Raw genomic sequence first — 20,727 nt, forward strand, 5'->3', positions numbered from 1 at the left:
ACAGAGAGAGGCCATTCGGCCCATCGAGTCTGCACCAACCACAATCCCACCCAGGCCCTACCCCCATATCCCTACATATTTACCCACTAATCCCTCTAACCTACGCATCCCAGGACACTAAGGGCAATTTTAGCATGGCCAATCAACCTAACCCGCACATCTTTGGGCTGTGGGAGGAAACCAGAGCACCTGGAGGAAACCCACGCAGACACGAAGAGAATGTGCAAACTTCACACAGACAGCGACCCGAGCCGGGAATCGAACCCAGGTCCCTGGAGCTGTGAAGCAGCAGTGCTAACCACTGTGCTACCGTGCCACCCACAGGATGAGGACCTACCTCATCTTAAGTTGATCTTTCTCTACACCCTAGCTATGACTGTAACACTGCATTCTACACTCTCTCCTTTCCTTCTCTATGTACAGTATACTTTGTTGGTACAATGCGCAAGAAACAATACTTTTCACTGTGTGCTAATACATGTGACAATAATAAATCAAATCAAAAGAAGGATGGAAGTGAGATGTGGGAAGTCTGCACTCAGTATTTAAAGGGCAGGTTCTCTGAGGAAGGAGCCGAGGTGGCGGAAGCAGTGAGCAGGAGTGTGGGGTCCCCCAAACCTTGGTTCAAGAGGTTCAATGTCCTCATGCACCAAAGGTGCACTATCTGATAACATTGGCCATTCGTCATCACTGTGTCATCTTTCCACCACAGAGTGGAACTTGCTGTCCCTGACAACACTCGACAGGTCAATTCAATGGTGGTATCCACCTCGGTAGAATTACTGAAGATCAAAGGCCTTGATTGTGGTTCTCTGGGAGATAATGAACAGATTAAAGGGGTGTCATTGTCAGATTCCAAATCTCATGGTTCAATATCGCCAGTGTGCAGTGGCACAGTACACCACAGACCAACACACCTTGTGGCGCTGTGGAGACGGGAGTGCCTGGTGATAGCGATCGTTACCATGGCATACCGAACACGCACACACACACCCAGTCGTGCTCGCCCAAAATGAGAAAGTCCCGCCCGAGGTCAATGAACCGTCCCCCCTGCCTTCCCCACCTACTACGATTCCCGTGGGAGGCAGGGTGGAAAATTCCACCCTTTGACTCCTTCTCCCCTGACAGTTCAAATTCATGTCTTCCATCTCCCACAGGTCCTGTAAGCGTGGCACAGGAACTGGTGCAGGAGCGGTCCTCAGAAGAGGTGGTAAACTTTTGAGGGAGCACTGCCGCACACACACGCATCCTTCAGCAGCACGGATACACACACACCTCAAGGACGTCTATACAGATAGCTGCTGGTGTCACGTGTTGAGGCACTCAAGGATATGCAGGTTAGGTGGATTGGCCATGCTAAATTGCCCCTTAGTGTCCAACGATGTGTAGGATAGGTGAATTGGCCATGCTAAATTGCCCCTTAGTGTCCAAAGATGTGCGGGTTAGGTGGATTGGCCATGCTAAATTGCCCCTTAGTGTCCAACGATGTGTAGGTTAGGTGAATTGGTCATGCTAAATTGCCGCTTGGTGTCCAAAGATATACAAGTTAGGTGGATTGTATGTGGTGAGGAAATCCAGTAGTGTTTCAGGAGATTTTAGTTGTAAGAAGTGCATTAGATTGCAGCTTCTGGAGGAGCGTGTAAAGGAGCTGGAGGGGGAGGTAGAGGAACTCCGCATAATTCGGGAGGCGGAGGTGGAAGTTGATAGGAGTTATAGAGAAATAGTAACTCCTAGAAATGAGGCTTGGGTCAATGCCAGGAGGAGGGGTAAGAAGCAATCGGGAAGACAATCCCCTGGGGCGGTTCCCCTCCATAATAGGTTTTCGGTGCTGGAGGCTACAGTTGAGGAGGAATCAACTGAGCATAGAGAGCAGATCTCTGGGGGTGAGCCGAGTGAGAAAGCTCAGGTGGTTAGGGGCTGTAAAAGACTGGGCCTTGTGATTGGGGACTCCACAATTAAGGGGACAGATAGGAGGGTCGGAACTAAAGGTAGGGACTCAGGGTTGGTGTGTTGCCTACCAGGGGCTGGGGTCCGGGATGTGTCTGACAGGGTATTCAGGACTCTTAGGGGGGAGGGAGATAAACCACAAGTTATTGTACATGTGGGGACACACGACATAGGGAGGATAGGGGAAGGGGATATTAGGCAGGGATTTATGGAGTTGGGGTGGAAACTAAAGGCCAAGACTGACAGAGTGGTTATCTCTGGACTCTTGCCTGTACCACGGGATAGTTTAGAGAGGAATAGGGAGAGGGAAGGTTTGAATTCATGGCTGAGGGGATGGTGCAGGAGGGAGGGGTTCAGGTACTTAAGCAATTGGGGCTCGTACTGGGGAAGGTGTGACCTCTATGAGAAGGATGGTCTACACCTTAATCAGAAGGGGACCAATATCCTGGGGGGTAAATTTGCTAAGGCCATGCAGGGAGGTTTAAACTGATTCGGGGGGGGGGAGGGATCCTGAGTAGTGGGGCTGAAAGTGAGGGATGCATGGATGGGGACTGCAATGCACGGCATTGCAGAGGTGGGGTGGAGCAGGGTTTGAAATGTGTATACTTCAATGCCAGGAGTATTCGCAATAAAGTGGGTGAACTTGCAGCGTGGATCAGTACCTGGGACTTCGATGTTGTGGCTATTTCAGAGACATGGATAGAGCAGGGGCAGGAATGGATGCTGCAGGTCCCGGGGTTCAAATGTTTTAGTCGAAGTAGGGAAGGAGGTAGAAGAGGGGGAGGGGTAGCATTATTGGTCAGAGATTGTATCACAGTGTCAGAGAGGAGGTTTGATGAGGACTTATCTGTTGAGGTAGTATGGGCGGAGATTAGAAATAGGAGAGGAGAGGTCACCCTGTTGGGAGTCTTTTATAGACCTCCTAAAAGTTCTAGAGAGGTTGAGGAAAGGATTGCGGAGTCAATCCTGCTTAGGAGTGAAAGTAATAGGGCAATTGTTATGGGGGATTTTAACTTGACTAATATTGACTGGAATTGTTATAGCTCTAGCTCGTTAGAGGGGTCAGTTTTTGTTCAAAGCGTGCAGGAAGGTTTTTTGACTCAGTATGTAGACAGGCCAACTAGAGGTGAGGCTATATTGGATCTGGTGCTGGGAAATGAGCCAGACCAGGTGCTAGACTTGGAAGTTGGTGTGCATTTTGGTGATAGTGACCACAATTCGGTTACGTTCACCTTAGTGATGGAAAGGGATAGGCATGAACCTCGGGCCAGTGGTTTTAGCTGGGGGAAGGGTAATTATGAGGCTATTAGGAGAGAATTAGGAAACATAGGTTGGACTAGGAGATTACAGGGACTGGGAACGTCCGACATGTGGAGTTTTTTCAAGGAGCAGCTACTGCGAGTCTGTGATAGGTATGTCCCTGTCAGGCAAGGAGGAATTGGTAGGGCTAGGGAACCGTGGTGCACCAAAAAAGTTTCTTTGTTGGTTAAAAAGAAAAAGGAGGCTTATGTTCGGATGAGACGTGAGCACTCGGGTAGTGCACTAGAAAGCTTTAGATTGGCTAAGAGGGAGTTGAAGAGCGAGCTTAGAAGGGCTAAAAGGGGACATGAGAAGACTTTGGCGGATAGGGTTAAAGAGAATCCTAAGGCGTTCTATAGGTATGTCAAGAACAGAAGGTTGGTTAGGGCAAGTTTAGGGCCAGTTATAGATGGCAGAGGGAAGTTATGTGTGGAACCGGAGGAGATTGGTGAAGCATTGAACCAATATTTCTCTTCGGTGTTCACGCAAGGGGACATGAATATAGCTGAGGAGGACACTGGGTTGCAAGGGAGTAGAATAGACAGTATTACAGTTGATAAGGAGGATGTGCAGGATATTCTGGAGGGTCTGAAAATAGATAAATCCCCTGGTCCGGATGGGATTTATCCAAGGATTCTCTGGGAGGCAAGAGAAGTGATTGCAGAGCCTCTGGCTCTGATCTTCAGGTCGTCGTTGGCCTCTGGTATAGTACCAGAAGATTGGAGGTTAGCGAATGTTGTCCCATTGTTTAAGAAGGGGAACAGAGACTTCCCCGGGAATTATAGACCGGTGAGTCTCACTTCTGTTGTCGGCAAGATGTTGGAAAAAATTATAAGGGATAGGATTTATAGTTATTTGGAGAGTAATGAATTGATAGGTGATAGTCAGCATGGTTTTGTGGCAGGTAGGTCGTGCCTTACTAACCTTATTGAGTTTTTTGAGAAAGTGACCAAGGAGGTGGATGGGGGCAAGCAGTGGACGTGGTATATATGGATTTTAGTAAGGCGTTTGATAAGGTTCACCATGGTAGGCTTCTGCAGAAAATGCAGATGTATGGGATTGGGGGTGATCTAGGAAATTGGATCAGGAATTGGCTAGCGGATAGGAAACAGAGGGTGGTGGTTGATAGTAAATATTCATCATGGAGTGCGGTTACAAGTGGTGTACCTCAGGGATCTGTTTTGGGGCCACTGCTGTTTGTAATATTTATTAATGATCTGGATGAGGGTATAGTTGGGTGGATTAGCAAATTTGCTGATGACACCAAAGTCGGTGGTGTGGTAGACAGTGAGGAAGGGTGTCGTAGTTTGCAGGAAGACTTAGACAGGTTGCAAAGTTGGGCCGAGAGGTGGCGGATGGAGTTTAATGCGGAGAAGTGTGAGGTAATTCACTTTGGTAGGAATAACAGATGTGTTGAGTATAGGGCTAACGGGAGGACTTTGAATAGTGTGGAGGAGCAGAGGGATCTAGGTGTATGTGTGCATAGATCCCTGAAAGTTGGGAATCAAGTAGATAAGGTTGTTAAGAAGGCATATGGTGTCTTGGCGTTTATTGGTAGGGGGATTGAATTTAGGAGTCGTAGCGTTATGTTGCAACTGTACACAACTCTGGTGCGGCCGCACTTGGAGTACTGTGTGCAGTTCTGGTCCCCACATTACAGGAAGGATGTGGAGGCTTTGGAGAGGGTGCAGAGGAGGTTTACCAGGATGTTGCCTGGTATGGAGGGGAGATCCTATGAGGAGAGGCTGAGGGATTGTTTTCGCTGGAAAGGCGGCGGCTAAGAGGGGATCTTATTGAAACATATAAGATGATTAGAGGTTTAGATAGGGTGGATAGTGATAGCCTTTTTCCTCTGATGGAGAAATCCAGCACGAGGGGGCATGGCTTTAAATTGAGGGGGGGTAGTTATAGAACCGATGTCAGGGGTAGGTTCTTTACCCAGAGGGTGGTGAGGGATTGGAATGCCCTGCCAGCATCAGTAGTAAATGCGCCTAGTTTGGGGGCGTTTAAGAGATCCGTAGATAGGTTCATGGACGAAAAGAAATTGGTTTAGGTTGGAGGGTCACAGTTTTTTTTTTTTTTAACTGGTCGGTGCAACATCGTGGGCCGAAGGGCCTGTTCTGCGCTGTAATGTTCTATGTTCTATGTTCTATTTGCCTTCTTGCCCACCTTATCTACTGGTGTTGCCACTTTCAGGGAACTATAGACCTGTACGCCTAGATCCCTGTGTATGTTAATGCTTCTAAGAGTTCTGCCATTTACTGTATACTTCCCTGCTGCAGTAGACCTTCTAAAAGGTCACATTTGTCCTGATTAAATTCTATTTGCCATTTCTCCGCCCATCTGCATCCTACTGTCTCATCTGGCAACCCCCCTCACTATCCGCAGCTCCTTCAATCTTTGGGTCGGTGGCATTCTTGTTAAACATCAGGTGTATCCCGCTTCCTGACATGGAGAAGTTGTTTATTCATAGAGTCATAGAGGTTTACAGCATGGAAACAGGCCCTTTGGCCCAACTTGTCCATGCTGCCCTTTGTTTTTAAACCCCTAAGCTAATCCCAATTGCCCGCATTTGGCCCATATCCCTCTATACCCATCGTACTCATGTAACTGTCTAAATGCTTTTAAAAGACACAGTTGTACCCGCCTCTACTACTACCTCTGGCAGCTTCTTCCAGACACTCACCACCCTCTGTGAAAAAATTGCCCCTCTGAACACTTTTGTATCTCTCCCTCTCACCTTAAATCTATGCCCTCTAGTTTTAGACTCCCCGGCCTTTGGGAAAATATATTGACTATCTAGCTGATCTGTGCCCCTCATTATTTTATAAACCTCTATAAGATCACCCCTCAGCCTCCTACGTTCCAGAGAAAAAAGTCCCAGTCTATCCAACCTCTCTTTATAACTCAATCCCTCAAGTCCTGGTAGCATCCTAGTAAATCTTTTCTGCACTCTTTCTAGTTTAATAATATCCTTTCTATAATAGGGTGACCAGAACTGTACACAGTATTCCAAGTGTGGTCTTACCAATGTCTTGTACAACTTCAACAAGACATTCCAACCCCTGTATTCAATGTTCTGACGGATGAATCCAAGCATGCCGAATGCCTTCTTCACCACTCTGTCCACCTGTGACTCCACTTTCAAGGAGCTATGAACCTGTCACATTAGAGTTAGATCCTTGATCAAAGGTTTGGAATAAGTATTACTACAGCTGATGAGGGCGGAAGATAACTTTTATAAACCTTGCAGGGATTGGTTTAAGACAAACGGGTGAATCATCTAGCCTTTATATGCGCTGTAATGTTCTATGTTCTATGTTCTATGCTAAATTGCCCCCTAGTGTCCAAAAATATGAAGGTTAGGTGGATTGGCCATGCTAAATTGTCCCCTAGTGTCCAAAGATATGAAGGTTAGGTGGATTGGCCATGATCAATACACGGGGCTTCAGGAATGGGATATGTTAGTGGGCCTAGAAAGAGTGCTCTTTCAGAGGGTCGGTGCAAACTCGATGGACCGAATGGCCTTACTGCACTGTAAGGATTCTATCATTCTAATACACGTTTTCTGACTAATAACTGAGAGGCTTGACTCACCATAAATAACATGCGAATACGAACTCTTATTCATGCTCACAGGGTTCTCAACGGTGCAAGTATAGTCCCCGCCATCTGATTTTTTAGCTTTGGAAATAATCAACGTGCTGTTGTTTTGCACTATCTGATGACGTTGGCCATTCGTTATCACTTTGCCATCTTTCCACCACAGAATGGAACTTGCTGTCCCTGAAGACACTAGACAGGTCAATTCAATGCTGGTATCCACGTAGGCACAATTACTGAAGATTAAAGGCCTTGACAGCGGTTCTATGGGAAATAATGAATGAACAGATTAAAATGTACACTAAAGAGCTCTGTCCTTTATAGGGAAAATCAGCACCGAGGTGGACTTCTGGATTGACTTTCCACCTTCAAGTTCACCCAGTTTTATCTTTACTTCAACCTAACTGCTGCTGAAATTCTCACCCAAAGCCCTTCAGGTTCCATGTGACAATCCTGAGGTGATGAGATTTTTATACTTCAGGTCTATAAGACGATTATGGCTTGGGTAAATGAAAGGAGTCACATCACGTGATGATATTCTGGCGAGTGTCTGAGCGAAGATGATGTTACTTTTTAACAGTTCTTAAGGTCTACTGTGCTATTCTGTAAAGCGTGTGTGTGTGTGTGTGTGCATATACGTGTGCATGTGGTATGCGTGTGCATCTCTAATATAAATAGCTAGGGACCAAGTTTGTTCTACAGGTGAACACAACCTGGGTGGAAATTTGCACCAGGAGATAAGTGAGGATTTGGATGTTCAGCTGTTGAATTTCAAAGGGAGGCAACGGGAACTTACAACTTAGAAAGGGTCATGATTAAATAGGCAAAATTATGAAATTAAGTGTCACAAACAACAAAGTTATCAGCAAAATTAAAGCCCACAGAATAAAAGCATCAGTAGCTGCATGTACACAAGGTTTCCCAAGTCACAGGAAGCAGGGAGTAGTGATACATGGTATTTCAGGATAGATAAAGTGATATTGTGGGAGTTCCAGGGATCACTACTTACCTTGAAATATATTAATGATCTAGATTTGGAATATGCTTGGGACCACGTTAATAATGACACAATATTGGAAGTATTGTAAATTGTCAAGCGGAGAATGATAGACGTTGTTGTGAATATCTAGTTTGTGTGTTTTTGGTTTGGTGGGACGTTCTTGAACAAGAGGGCATAACGAGCTAAACTGGAGCTAAAGTGTTGCACACTGAAATAAGTGAAATATTTTATCCCCGCACAAAGAGTAGCAGAATTCTACTGTTAGAAGCTGAGTCTGTTGTTGTCAATTGAAATTTGCGTAATTCTGAGATGAATAGATTTTTCTGTTGGCAATTAATGTAAGGGGTGAAGAACAAAGACTGGTTGTAACACAGTGGTTAGGACTGCTACCTCACAGCGCCAGGGACCCGGGTTCAATTCCCGGCTTGGGTCACTGTCTGTGCAGTTTGCACGTTCTCCCCGTGTCTGCGTGGGTTTCCTCTGGTTGCTATGGTTTCTTCCCAAAGTCCAAAAGACATACTGGTTAGGTGCATTGGCCGTGCTAAATCCTTCCTCAGTGTACCCGAACAGGCGCTAGAATGTGACGGCTGAGGGATTTGTACAGTTACTTCATTGCAGTGTTAATGTAAGCCTACTTGTTTAAAAGAAAGTTTATTTATTAGTGTCACAAGTAGGCTTACATTAACATTGCAATGAAGTTACTGTGAAAATTCTACAGCCTCGCTCGAGTGACACCGGAAATTCCCACCCGAGGTCAACGGACATTTCCGCTGTCTGCCACTCGCCCGCTCCGATTCCATGGCGGGCAGGGTGGTAGAATTCCAGAACCAAAAGAGAAAACGCTGGAAAATCTCAGCAGGTCTGGCAGCATCTGTAAGGAGAGAAAAGAGCTGATGTTTCGAGTCCAGATGACCCTTTGTCAAAGCTAAAAGGCATCGAAAGTGGGAGGTATTTATACTGCAGGGGCAGGGAATGAAAGATGAGTCATAGCCATGGAAACCAGGGGTAAAGACTGTTAATAGCTGTCCACAGAGAGAATAAAGGGTGTGAATGGCCAAACAGCAGAGAAACTGTCAGCTATGACAGATGAAGATGTGGTGGGGGGGCGGGGGGGGGCGGGGGGGGGTAGCGGGGGAATGGGACAGAGGTAGAATATAGAAAAGGGGAAGCGGGAGGGAGAAAAGGTAAGGGGATAAAGTAGGAGGAAGGAAAGAGTTGGGGGGGGGGGAGAAAAATGAAGAAAGACCATAAAGAAATAAAAGGCAGAGAACAGTAAAAAATTAAACAAAATAGAATGAAAACAAAGGTGGTCGAGGTGGGGTACAGCAAATTCTCTGAAGTTGTTGAATTCGATGTTGAGACCGGAAGGTTGTAAAGTGCCTGGCCAGAAGTTGAGATGCTGTTCCTCCAGTTTGCGTTGAGCTTCACTGGAACATTGCAACAAGCCAAGGACAGACATGTGGGCATGGGAGCAGGATTGTGTGTTAAAATGGCAAGTAACTGGAAAGGTCAGGGTCCTGATTATGCACAGACCGAAGGTGCCCAGCAAAGCGATCACCCAGTCTACGCTTGGTCTCTCCGATATAGAGGAGACCACATTGGGAGCAGCGAATGCAATAGACCAAATTGAAAGAGATGCAAAAGAAACGCTGCTTAACCTGGAATGAATGTTTTGGACTTTGGATGGTGAGCATGGAAGAGGTAAAGGGACGGGTGTTACACCTTTTCCAATCCATGGGAAGGTGCCATGAGTGACGGGAGAGGTGTTGGGTGTAGTGGAGGAGTGGACTAGGTTATCCTGGAGAGAACGGTCTCTGTTGAATTCCAGCGCTGGTGTGAGAGGCCGAATGGCTTATTTGCATTCCTATCCTTAATCGATCTCAAGTAGAAAAGTTCTACTCAAGTTCAGGAGCCAAAATGTGATGAGGTATCGAAAGCACTTACCAATGAGTTCCAGATCTGCACTCCATTGCCAATCTGTGCCGACAGTGATGGTATAAGTCCCTCGGTCAGTGGGTTTTAAGTTGTTTAATTTCAGAGAGCCGTTGGATGTACTGAATTGCAGACGCGATCTGAAGTGTTCAATTGGTTCCTCTTTTTGGTGACCTTCGTGGGCTGGTGCATAATCCAGAATATTTACCGGGCTTCCATTGCTGCCATTGAACGTCCACAAGACGTCAATGTTGCTGACATTGGCTCCATATTCAGGATCCAGTAAAACTGATGAACCAACGACTCCAAACACTTCTTTCCTTCTGACTGATTCAGGTCAAAAACAAATTTAATCTTTTAGGCTGGAGCAGTACAACATTAAAATGTCACTTAGACGGAAAGCTGCAACAAATAAGATAGACAATACCCCTCACTTCAGGGAACAGGGCAGAGGAATGGCACATCTCTCTCTCCCTCCCTCTCAGTTAACAGGCAGGATGGCAGTGGGGAGGGCAAGAAAAGAGGCTGCAAAGGGACAGAGATCCCACATGCCTCGTCTGAAGGAAGGAGACTGGCTGGAATCGGGGTGGACGATGCTCACAGAACGGCATTCCCCATTGAATCATAGAATCCCTACAGTACAGAAGGAGGCCATTCGGCCCATCGAGTCTGCACCGACCACAATCCCACCCAGGCCCTATTCCCGTAACCCCATGCATTTACTCCAGCTAATCCCCCTGACACTAGGGGGCAATTTAACATGGCCAATCAACCTAACCCGCACATCTTTGGACTGTGGGAGGAAACTGGAGCACCCCCACACAGACACAGGGAGGCCGTGCAGACTCCACACAGGCAGTGACCCAAGCCGGGAATTGAACCTGGGTCCCTGGCACTGTGAGGCAGCAGTGCTAACCACTGTGCCACCTCTATTGGCCTCGGGTGGGATCTTATGAGCCTCGGGCAGGGGAGGTGGTAAAATCCTGACAAATCTGTTGAGTCCAAGAGGATATATCCTCCATCACCCTATTTCCATTTATTTTATTTCATTTCTTCCTTTCATTTTATTCATCAATTTTATAACTTTATGCTCTTATTTTTCCACTTCTAATATCTTACTTCCTATCTTGTTTTCCAACCCACCACTCTCCGCCCCCCGCCCACCCCCCGCGCCCCCGCCCACCCCCCCCCCCCCCGCCAACACCCCACTGGGGCCACATGCCTCAGGTTGTCCTTTGACACTCTGCACCCCTTTGTTCTGCCATTCACACATTCCAATTTCTTAATGGACGCTATTAGCACCGTTCTCAGCCTTTAACATCACCATTCAAATTCCCTTTGATTTTTTGTCTATGTTATTCCTATCAATGTCAGCACCAGGGAGGCATTGGCCTCGTGATATTATCGCTAGACTATTAATCAAGAAACTCAACAAATGTTTTGGGGACCCGGGTTCGAATCCCACCACAGCAGAATTTGAATTCAATAAAATATATCTGGAATTAAAAGTCTAATGATGACCATGAAACCATTGTCATTTATTGGAAAAACCCATCTGGTTCACTAATGTCCTTTAGGGAAGGAAATCTGCTGTCCTTACCCGGTCTGGCCTAAATGTGACTCCAGAGCCACAGCAATGTGGTTGACTCTCAACTGCCCTCCAAGAGCAACTAGGGATGGGCAATAAATGCAGGCCAGCCAGCGACACCCATGTCCCACAAAAAATTTTAAAAACCCACCCCACCTCCCCCCGCACCCCCACCATAGTATAAATCTTGTCCGACTTTCCTTGTTTTCAGCTCTGCCAAAAGGGTCATCCAGACTCGAAACATTGGTTCTATTTTCTCTCAGTAAGAGTTTTAACAACACCAGGTTAAAGTCCAACAGGTTTATTTGGTAGCAAATACCATAAGCTTTTGGAGCACTGCTCCTTCGTCAGATGGAGTGGAAATCTGCTCACAAATAAGGCATACAGAGACACAAAATCAAGTTACAGAATACTGATTAGAATGCAAATCTTTACAGCTAATCAAGTCTTAAAGATACAGACAATGTGAGTGGAGGGAGCATTAGGCACAGGTTAAAGAAATGTGTATTGTCTCCAGACAGGACAGCCAGTGAGATTCTGCAAGTCCAGGAGGCAAGCTGTGCGGGTTACCGATAGTGTGACATGAACCCAAGATCCCGGTTTAGGCCGTCCTCATGTGTGCGGAACTTGGCTATCAGTCTCTGCTCAGCGACTCTGCGCTGTCGTGTGTCGTGAAGGCCGCCTTGGAGAACGCTTACCCGAAGATCAGAGGCCGAATGCCTGTGACCGCTAAAGTGCTCCCCCACAGGAAGAGAACAGTCTTGCTTGGTGATTGTCGAGCGGTGTTCATTCATCCGTTGTCGTAGCGTCTGCATGGTTTCCCCAATGTACCATGCCTCGGGACATCCTTTCCTGCAGCGTATCAGGTAGACAATGTTGGCTGAGTTGCAAGAGTATGTACCGTGTACCTGGTGGATGGTGTTCTCACGTGAGATGATGGCATCCGTGTCGATGATCCGGCATGTCTTGCAGAGGTTACTGTGGCAAGGTTGTGTGGTGTCGTGGTCACTGTTCTCCTGAAGGCTGGGTAGTTTGCTGCGGACAATGGTCTGTTTGAGGTTGTGCGGTTGTTTGAAGGCAAGAAGTGGGGGTGTGGGGATGGCCTTGGCGAGGTGTTCGTCTTCATCAATGACATGTTGAAGGCTCCGGAGGAGATGCCGTAGCTTCTCTGCTCCGGGGAAGTACTGGACGACGACTCTGTCCACCGTGTCCCGTGTTTGTCTTCTGAGGAGGTCGGTGCGGTTTTTCGTTGTGGCGCGTCGGAACTGTCGATCGATGAGTAAAGCGCCATATCCTGTTCTTATGAGGGCATCTTTCAGCGTCTGGAGGTGTCTGTTGTGATCCTCCTCATCCGAGCAGATCCTGTGTATACGGAGGGCCTGTCCGTAGGGGATGGCTTCTTTCACGTGTTTAGGGTGGAAGCTGGAGAAGTGGAGCATCGTGAGGTTATCCGTGGACTTGCGGTACAGTGAGGTGCTGAGGTGACCGTCCTTGAGGGAGATGCGTGTGTCCAAGAATGCAACCGATTCTGGAGAGTAGTCCATGGTGAGTCTGATGGTGGGATGGAACTTGTTGATGTCATCATTTAGTTGTTTCAGTGATGCCCTCGTAAGAACAGGATATGGCGCTCGACTCATCGATCGACAGTTCCGACGCGCCACAGCGAAAAACCGCACTGACCTCCTCAGAAGACAAACACGGGACACGGCGAACAGAGTACCCTTCGTCGTCAAGTACTTTCCCGAAGGGGAGAAGCTACGGCATCTCCTCCGGAGCCTTCAACATGTCATTGATGAAGACGAACATCTCGCCAAGGTCATCCCCACACCCCCACTTCTTGCCTTCAAACAACTGCACAACCTCAAACAGACCATTGTCCGCAGCAAACCACCCAGCCTTCAGGAGAACAGTGACCACGACACCACACAATCCTGCCACAGCAACCTCTGCAAGACGTGCCGGATCATCGACATGGATGCCATCATCTCACGTGAGAACACCATCTACCAGGTACACGGTACCTACTCTTGCAACTCGACCAATGTTGTCTACCTGATACGCTGCAGGAAAGGATGTCCCAAGGCATGGTACATTGGGGAAACCATGCAGACGCTACGACAACGGATGAATGAACACCACTCGACAATCGCCAGGCAAGATTGTTCTCTTCCTGTGGGGGAGCACTTTAGCGGTCACAGGCATTCGGCCTCTGATCTGCGGGTAAGCGTTCTCCAAGGCGGCCTTCACGACACACGACAGCGCAGAGTCGCTGAGCAGAGACTGATAGCCAAGTTCCGCACACATGAGGACGGCCTAAACTGGCATCTTGGGTTCATGTCACACTATCGGTAACCCCCACAGCTTGCCTCCTGGACTTGCAGAATCTTACTGGCTGTCCTGTCTGGAGACAATACACATTTCTTTAACCTGTGCCTAATGCTCCCTCCATTCACATTGTCTGTATCTTTAAGACTTGATTAGCTGTAAAGATTTGCATTCTAATCAGTATTCTGTAACTTGATTTTGTGAGCAGATTTCCACTCCATCTGACGAAGGAGCAGGGCTCTGAAAGCTAATGGCATTTGCTACCAAATAAACCTGGTGGACTTTAACCTGGTGTTGTTAAAACTCTTACTGTGTTCACCCCAGTCCAATGCCGGCATCTCCACATCATGACTCCCATCTATTTTCTCTCTACAGATGCTGTCAGACCTGCTCAGATTTTCCAGCATTTTCAGTGGTTTTTTTCAGATTCCAGCATTTGCCTTTAGGATATATCTATTACTTTATATAAGCAATTGGTGGCAGCCTTGTGTACCAACTACAAGATGCTCTGCACCAACAAGCCAAGGATGTTTCGATAGCATCTTCCAAACCCACAACCTCTACCGCCTACAAGGGCAGCAGACACATGGGGAGACCATCACCTGCAAGTTCCCCTCCAAGCCACACACCATTGTGACTTGGAATTGTGTTGCCACACAGTAACACACACACATTTACACACAGTAACACACACACATTTACACACAGTAACACACACACCCTTACACACAGTAACACACACACCCTTACACACAGTAACACACACATTTACACACAGTAACACACACTTACACACAGTAACACACACACACACACACATTTACACACAGTAACACACACATTTACACACAGTAACACACACTTACACACAGTAACACACACACACACACATTTACACACACACACACACATTTACACACAGTAACACACACACCCTTACACACACACACATTTACACACAGTAACACACACACATTTACACACAGTAACACACACACCCTTACACACAGTAACACACACACATTTACACACAGTAACACACACACCCTTACACACAGTAACACACACACCCTTACACACTGTTGCTGGTTCCAAATACTGGAACCTCCTTCCTAACAGCACCGTTGGTGTTCCTAAACTGTGTGGACTGCAGCAGTTCAAGGAGGTGGTTTCTGAATGGGTAATAAGCATTGACCGAGCTCACAGTGCCAAATTCCATGAGTGAATACAGTGTATAAAAAATCCCCAAGTGGCTGTAACTTGAGCTCCTCAAGTTACAGCCACTCACTCAAACTCCAAGCTCTGGAATTCCCCCATAAATTTCTCATTCGGCAAACACTGTTTCACCATGTGTGTTTTAATGGCTACTTTTGTGGTCTGTGTTAAACTTTGTTAGCTAATGATCACAAGATGCACTTCGTTATTTTTGAACATTATAAAACCCTGGCACAGTGGTTAGCACTGCTGCCTCACAGCGCCAGGGTTCCGGGTTCAATTCCGGCCTCGGATTGCTGTCTGTGTGATGTTTGCACATTCTCCCCGTGTCTGCGTGGGTTTCCTCCGGGTGCTCCGGTTTCCTCCCACAGCCCAAAGATGCACAGGTCAGGTGGACAGGCCATGTTAAAATTGCCCCATAGTGTCAAGCGGATTAGCAAGGGTAAATTCATGGGGTCCCAAGGATAGGACCAGGGTGGGGTTGTTGTCGGTGCAGCCTCGATGGGCTGAATGGCCTCCTTCTGCACTGTAGAGATTCTATGATTCCGAAACCTCAAGTAGTTGTTGAGGGAGGAGAGCACGCAGAGGGTAGAAGTAAAATATACCACTCTGCAAATCCTTACATCCTGGAGGAAGCTGCCGCCCTCTTCTTATGTCAGGGAGGTGGAAATGGGGCAGAGATGAACTTGCTAGATCTGGAGGCAGGCCTTAGGTGGCCATGGAACTAGGTGTACAGCAAGATTGTCAGGTTAGAAGATCCACCTCCGCTTACCAGGGCATTGACCCAGTTTAATTTGCGGTTGTTAGGCCCTGAATCCTCAACAACCTGATCCAACCCCCATGCCCTTTCATATCTCCCATTCTAACCCCATACCCAGTATGCATTAGATATGCAACCAATAGAATAACACTGGCAAGTGTTTGAAATGCTCATGAAATGAAAAATCAAACTATTCAAAAATCCATTTGAAAAGGTTCACCTTCCTACTTTCACAATTAAACATGTGAAATTTCCATTGAGGAAATCTTTCATTTTTTTCAAATAAACACACAGACACTGTAAAACTTGAACATTTTTACAAGGTGTTGTACTGTCCATCAAACAAAGCCAGCAGTCCTTTTTGTAACTGTGTGGATAAACCCCTGCGGGGCCGAGTCTATTATTCATTTTTGAGCTCAAGCAACCATTCATAATGATGCCACCTGGCATCTGTATCAATAGGCTAAATAGATGGCCGGACAGCTGCTTTGCTAAATGGCTTCCTTATGAATGCTTCACTGAGCTCCAAGAATGTCTAATGCATTCAATCCCATGAGGGGCTGTGGACACAGTTGCAAAGGGAACTTCAAGATTTGATTGACTCATCAGGTGAGTGAAGGAGCAGCACTCCAAAAGCTTGTGTTACCAAATAAACCTGTTGGGCTTTAACGTGGCGTTGTGAAACTACTTACTGTTCCCAAAGCTAGAGGGCATAGGTTTAAGGTGAGAGGGGAGAGATACAAAAGGATCCAGAGGGGCAATTTTTTCACAGAGGGTGGTGAGTGTCCGGAATGAGCTGCCAGAGGTAGTAGTAGAGGCGGGTACAATTTTGTCTTTTAAAAAGCATTTAGACAGTTATATGGGTAAGATGGGTATCGAGAGATATGGTCCAAATGTGGGCAATTGGGACTAGCTTAGTGTTTTTAAAAAAGAGGGTGGCATGGACAAGTTGGGCCGAAGGGCCTGTTTCCATACTGTAAACCTCTATGACTCTATGAGAGGTGGAGAGCTGTGGGGAGGGAACCTGGGGTCCCAGCAACTGAAGGCAGGGCCATCAGCGATTAAAGTCAGGCTGGCACAAGAGTCTGGAACTGGAGCTGGGAAGCTATCTCGTAGGTTTGGAGGAGATTACAGGGATAGGGAGGGGTGAGGCTACAGAGGGATTTGAAAATTAGGATTAGCAATTTAAAATCAAGATATTGCGTGACCAGCAGCCTGTGCAGGCCAAGAAGCACAGGAGCTGGGGGACAGGACTCAGTGCATCAAAGGGCATGGACAGGAAAGCTTTAGATGACAGTTCAGAAGAGGCTATTCGGCCCATCGAGTCTGCACTGACACTCTGATGGAGGATCTCACCCAGACCTTCTCCCCTGCACCATTCCCATAACCCTAAACATATACCATGGCTAATTCTCCTAATTTACACACATCTTGGGACACTGAGGGGCAATTTTACATGACCAATCCACCTAACCTACACATCTTGGGACACTAAGGGACAATTTAGTTTGGCCAATCCACCTAACCTGCACATCTTTGGACTGCGGGAGGAAACCGAAGCCCGGGAGGAAACCCATGCAGACACAGGGAGAACATGCAAACTCCACACAGACAGTCACCCAAGGCTGGGATCGAACCCGGGTCCCTGACGCTGAGAGGCAGCAGTGCTAACCACTGTGCCACTGTATCATCCATCATGGCCAACAGGACAATAAAGTCAGCAGGCTGCCTCCAATGCCAGTCCAAGACTCAGCACCCGCAGGTGTAAGATTAAGGCACCTTAAGCACCATAGGGTGTGTCACGGGTAACATTCCTTGCATTTATAACTTTGATGTTTCTGTGAGGTTTGGAATATTTATACGCTCTTTTTATGTTAATATGACGTCACATAAAGATTTTCTTTCGTTCAATGGGCTGAATTCGCTGCATGTTTTGTACATTGGCCTCATGTTGCACAGCTGAGGGTTTTGTGTCATCTTTCCTATGTCTGGTCTCTGACACTGGGGCTGTACAGTGGCACAGTGGTTAGCACTGCTGGCTCACAGGGCCAGGTTCACTTCCCAGCTTGCGTCACTGTCTTCAAACCTACATGTTGCAGATGTGTGAACAGTCTCAGTGACAGAGTGAATGTGAGGTCAGGAGTTCATCTCAGTGTCAAGTATGTCACCAAACAGTCCAGTTCAGTCTCAGGCTGTTGCTCGGGAGAGAGACTGAAGACATCTGTCTCTGCAATCTTTAGTCTGCAGAAAAGCAGTCTTAAAAGTTAGCAACGCTGGAGCAGGAGGAAACAGAGCTGGGTGTCCTTCGCATGCATGCAAAAACAAACTATGCAGGGCGGCACGGTGGCACAGTGGTTAGCACTGCTGCCTCACAACACCAGAGACCCAGGCTCAATTCCGGCCTTGGGTCACTGTCTATGTGGAGTTTGCATGTTCTCCCCGTGTCTGCGTGGGTTTCCTCCGGGTGCTTCAGTTTCCTACCACACTCCAACAATATGCAAGTTCGGTGGATTGGCCATGCTAAATTGCCCCTTAGTGTCCCAAAATGTGTAGGTGAGGTAGATTGACCAGGGTAAATTGCCCAAATGCACCAAGATGTCTAGGTTACGGGGATTGGTAGGGTAAATACATAGGATTATGAGGATAAGGCCTGGGGGAGATGCTGTCAGAGAGTTGGTACAGACCTGATGGGCCGAATGGCCTCCTTCTGCACTGTTGGGATCCTATGAACTTTGCCCCAGATGCTGTTGCATAGCAACCTGTTTAATTCATTCACAGGAATGTGCCAGCACTTATTGCCCATCCCCAAATGAACTGAATGGAGGGGGGGGTTATTTAAGAGTCAACCACATCCTGACTTGGAAATATATCACCGTTCCTTCGCAGTCGCTGGGTCAAAATCCTGGAATCCCCTCCCTAATGGCATTGTGGGTCAACCCACAGCACGTGGACTGCAGCGATTCAAGAAGGCAGCTCACCACCTCCTTGCCCATATCCCACAAATTAATTTTAAAAACATTGCTGTGGATCTGGAGGCACATTGTTTAAAGTTTATTTATTAGTGTCACAAGTAGGTTTACATTAACACTGCAATGAAGTTACTGTGAAAATCCCCTAATCGCCACACTCTGGCGCCTGTTCGGGTACAGTGAGGGAGAATTCAGCACGGCCAACGCACCTAACCAGCACGTCTTTCGGACTGTGGGAGGAAACCGGAGCACCCGGAGGAAACCCACGCAAACACGGGGAGAATATGCAAACTCCACACGGACAGTGACTCAAGCCGGGAATCGAACCCGGGTCCCTGGCGCTGTAAAGCAGCAGTGCTAACCACTGTGCCACCGTGCCGTGCCATTGTAGAACAGGCCAGGTAAGAGACAACAGATTTCTTTCTCTAAAATAATGGGTTTTTAATAATCATTTTTTAATTCCACTTTTTTTTATGTTGAATTTGAAAAGTTCACCATCCGCTGTGGTGGGATTTGAAGTGGAGATGCCGGCGTTGGACTGGGGTAAACACAGTAAGAGTTTTAACAACACCACACTGCTCGCTCCGAAAGCTAATGGCATTTGCTACCAAATAAGCCTGTTGGACTTTAACCTGGTGTTGTTAAAACTCTTACTGTGGGATTTGAACCCAGGTTGCACCACAGCCTGCATGCACTTAGGGGAGTTCCAACTCTAGTTACAGAAAAGCTTTCAGGCACAAACGTCATCTTGTCTAACTGTAACAGCCACCCCTCTGACACCGGGACATCACAGCAAAACTATTCTCATTTTGCAGAGAGGATGTGACGCCGCAGCAGCCTCACATTCACCCCACCCCCATCCCCCCCTTGCCCAGACTCTGCAGAATTCCCTGTTCATTGGGCGGCACAGTGGTTCGCACTGCTGCCTCACAGCGCCAAGGACCCAGGTTCGATTCCCAAAAGAGAAAATGCTGGAAAATCTCAGCAGGTCTGGCAGCAATCTGTAAGAAGTTTAACAACACCAGGTTAAAGTCCAACAGGTTTATTTGGTAGCAAAAGCCACACGTGTGGCTTTTGCTACCAAATAAACCTGTTGGACTTTAACCTGGTGTTGTTAAACTTCTTACTGTGTTTACCCCAGTCCAACGCCGGCATCTCCACAGCAATCTGTAAGCAGGGAAAAGGGCTGATGTTTCGAGTCCAGACGACCCTTTGTCAAAGCTTGGGTCACTGTCTGTGCAGAGTTTGCGCGTTCTCCCCGTGTCTGTGCGGGTTTCCTCCGGAGTGCTCCGGTTTCCTCCCACAGTCCAAAAGACGTGCTGGTTAGGGTGCATTGGCCATGCTAAATTCTCCCTCAGTGTAGCGACTGGGGGGATTTTCACAGTAACTTCATTGCAGTGTTAATGTAAGCCTACTTGTGACACTAATAAATAAACTGAGGTTTAAACTTCATCCCCATTCAGTATCTTACCTGCTTCACCCAGAGACCAGACACTGAGGAAACCGAGTTGCTGCAACGGGAGAAAGACAAGGAAGGGCAGAAGCGAGAGTGTCAATCGGTATTTCATCGAGACAAACTAATCCGCTCAAACTATAACACACTTCACCGGGGACGTCGGGCTCTTTAAATCCTTAGCTCCAACCACAGTGTGCAGAGCAAGACTCGAACCAATTTCTTTTTAAATCCTCTTGGAGAACCAGAGATACGCTTCAGCCAGGGAGGTCGTCCTGCTAGGAGCTGCTGCAACTTACAAGTCACGCTGCTCGATCACTGTCAACGCATTAAGAAAACGCTTGCATATTTTGGCAGCATCCCTGTATACCGTCCGTCCTTAACTGGGAGGGGATTCAGAAATAGCCCCAGAGCAGGTTAGCCTCCTGAATAAAGAACTTCACCCAGCGAGGTGATGGGATCAACAAGTGGGATTCCTGCGGTGGTGTTTGGGGGAGTTCGAAGTTACTGAACTGAATCTCTGACTTCCTGAATCTCCGCATAACATAGGCTCACGTCAAAGAGGTTGGGGGGCGGTGTGACTTTTAATTGTCGATCAGCTCAGGCTGCATACAGACTTCCAGTTGGGTGTTGTTT

The 20,727-nt window shown here is 47.3% G+C and overlaps 1 protein-coding gene across 1 annotated transcript in view; it reads right to left on the minus strand.

Moving 5' to 3' along the window:
- LOC144496849 (uncharacterized) overlaps positions 1-20,355 on the minus strand; it is a 54,195-nt gene extending 33,840 nt beyond the window's left edge. Inside the window, exons 1-3 of the mRNA XM_078217417.1 lie at positions 20,110-20,355; positions 9,794-10,108; positions 6,844-7,113 (exon numbers count right to left, since the gene is read on the minus strand). Of these exons, the coding sequence (XP_078073543.1) occupies positions 6,844-7,113; positions 9,794-10,108; positions 20,110-20,206 (682 nt within the window). The 5' untranslated portion in view covers positions 20,207-20,355. The remainder of the gene's footprint in view (positions 1-6,843; positions 7,114-9,793; positions 10,109-20,109) is intronic.
- Positions 20,356-20,727: the final 372 nt, after the last annotated feature.

Source organism: Mustelus asterias, chromosome 8, assembly GCF_964213995.1.
Source record: "Mustelus asterias chromosome 8, sMusAst1.hap1.1, whole genome shotgun sequence".
NCBI lineage: Eukaryota > Metazoa > Chordata > Chondrichthyes > Carcharhiniformes > Triakidae > Mustelus > Mustelus asterias.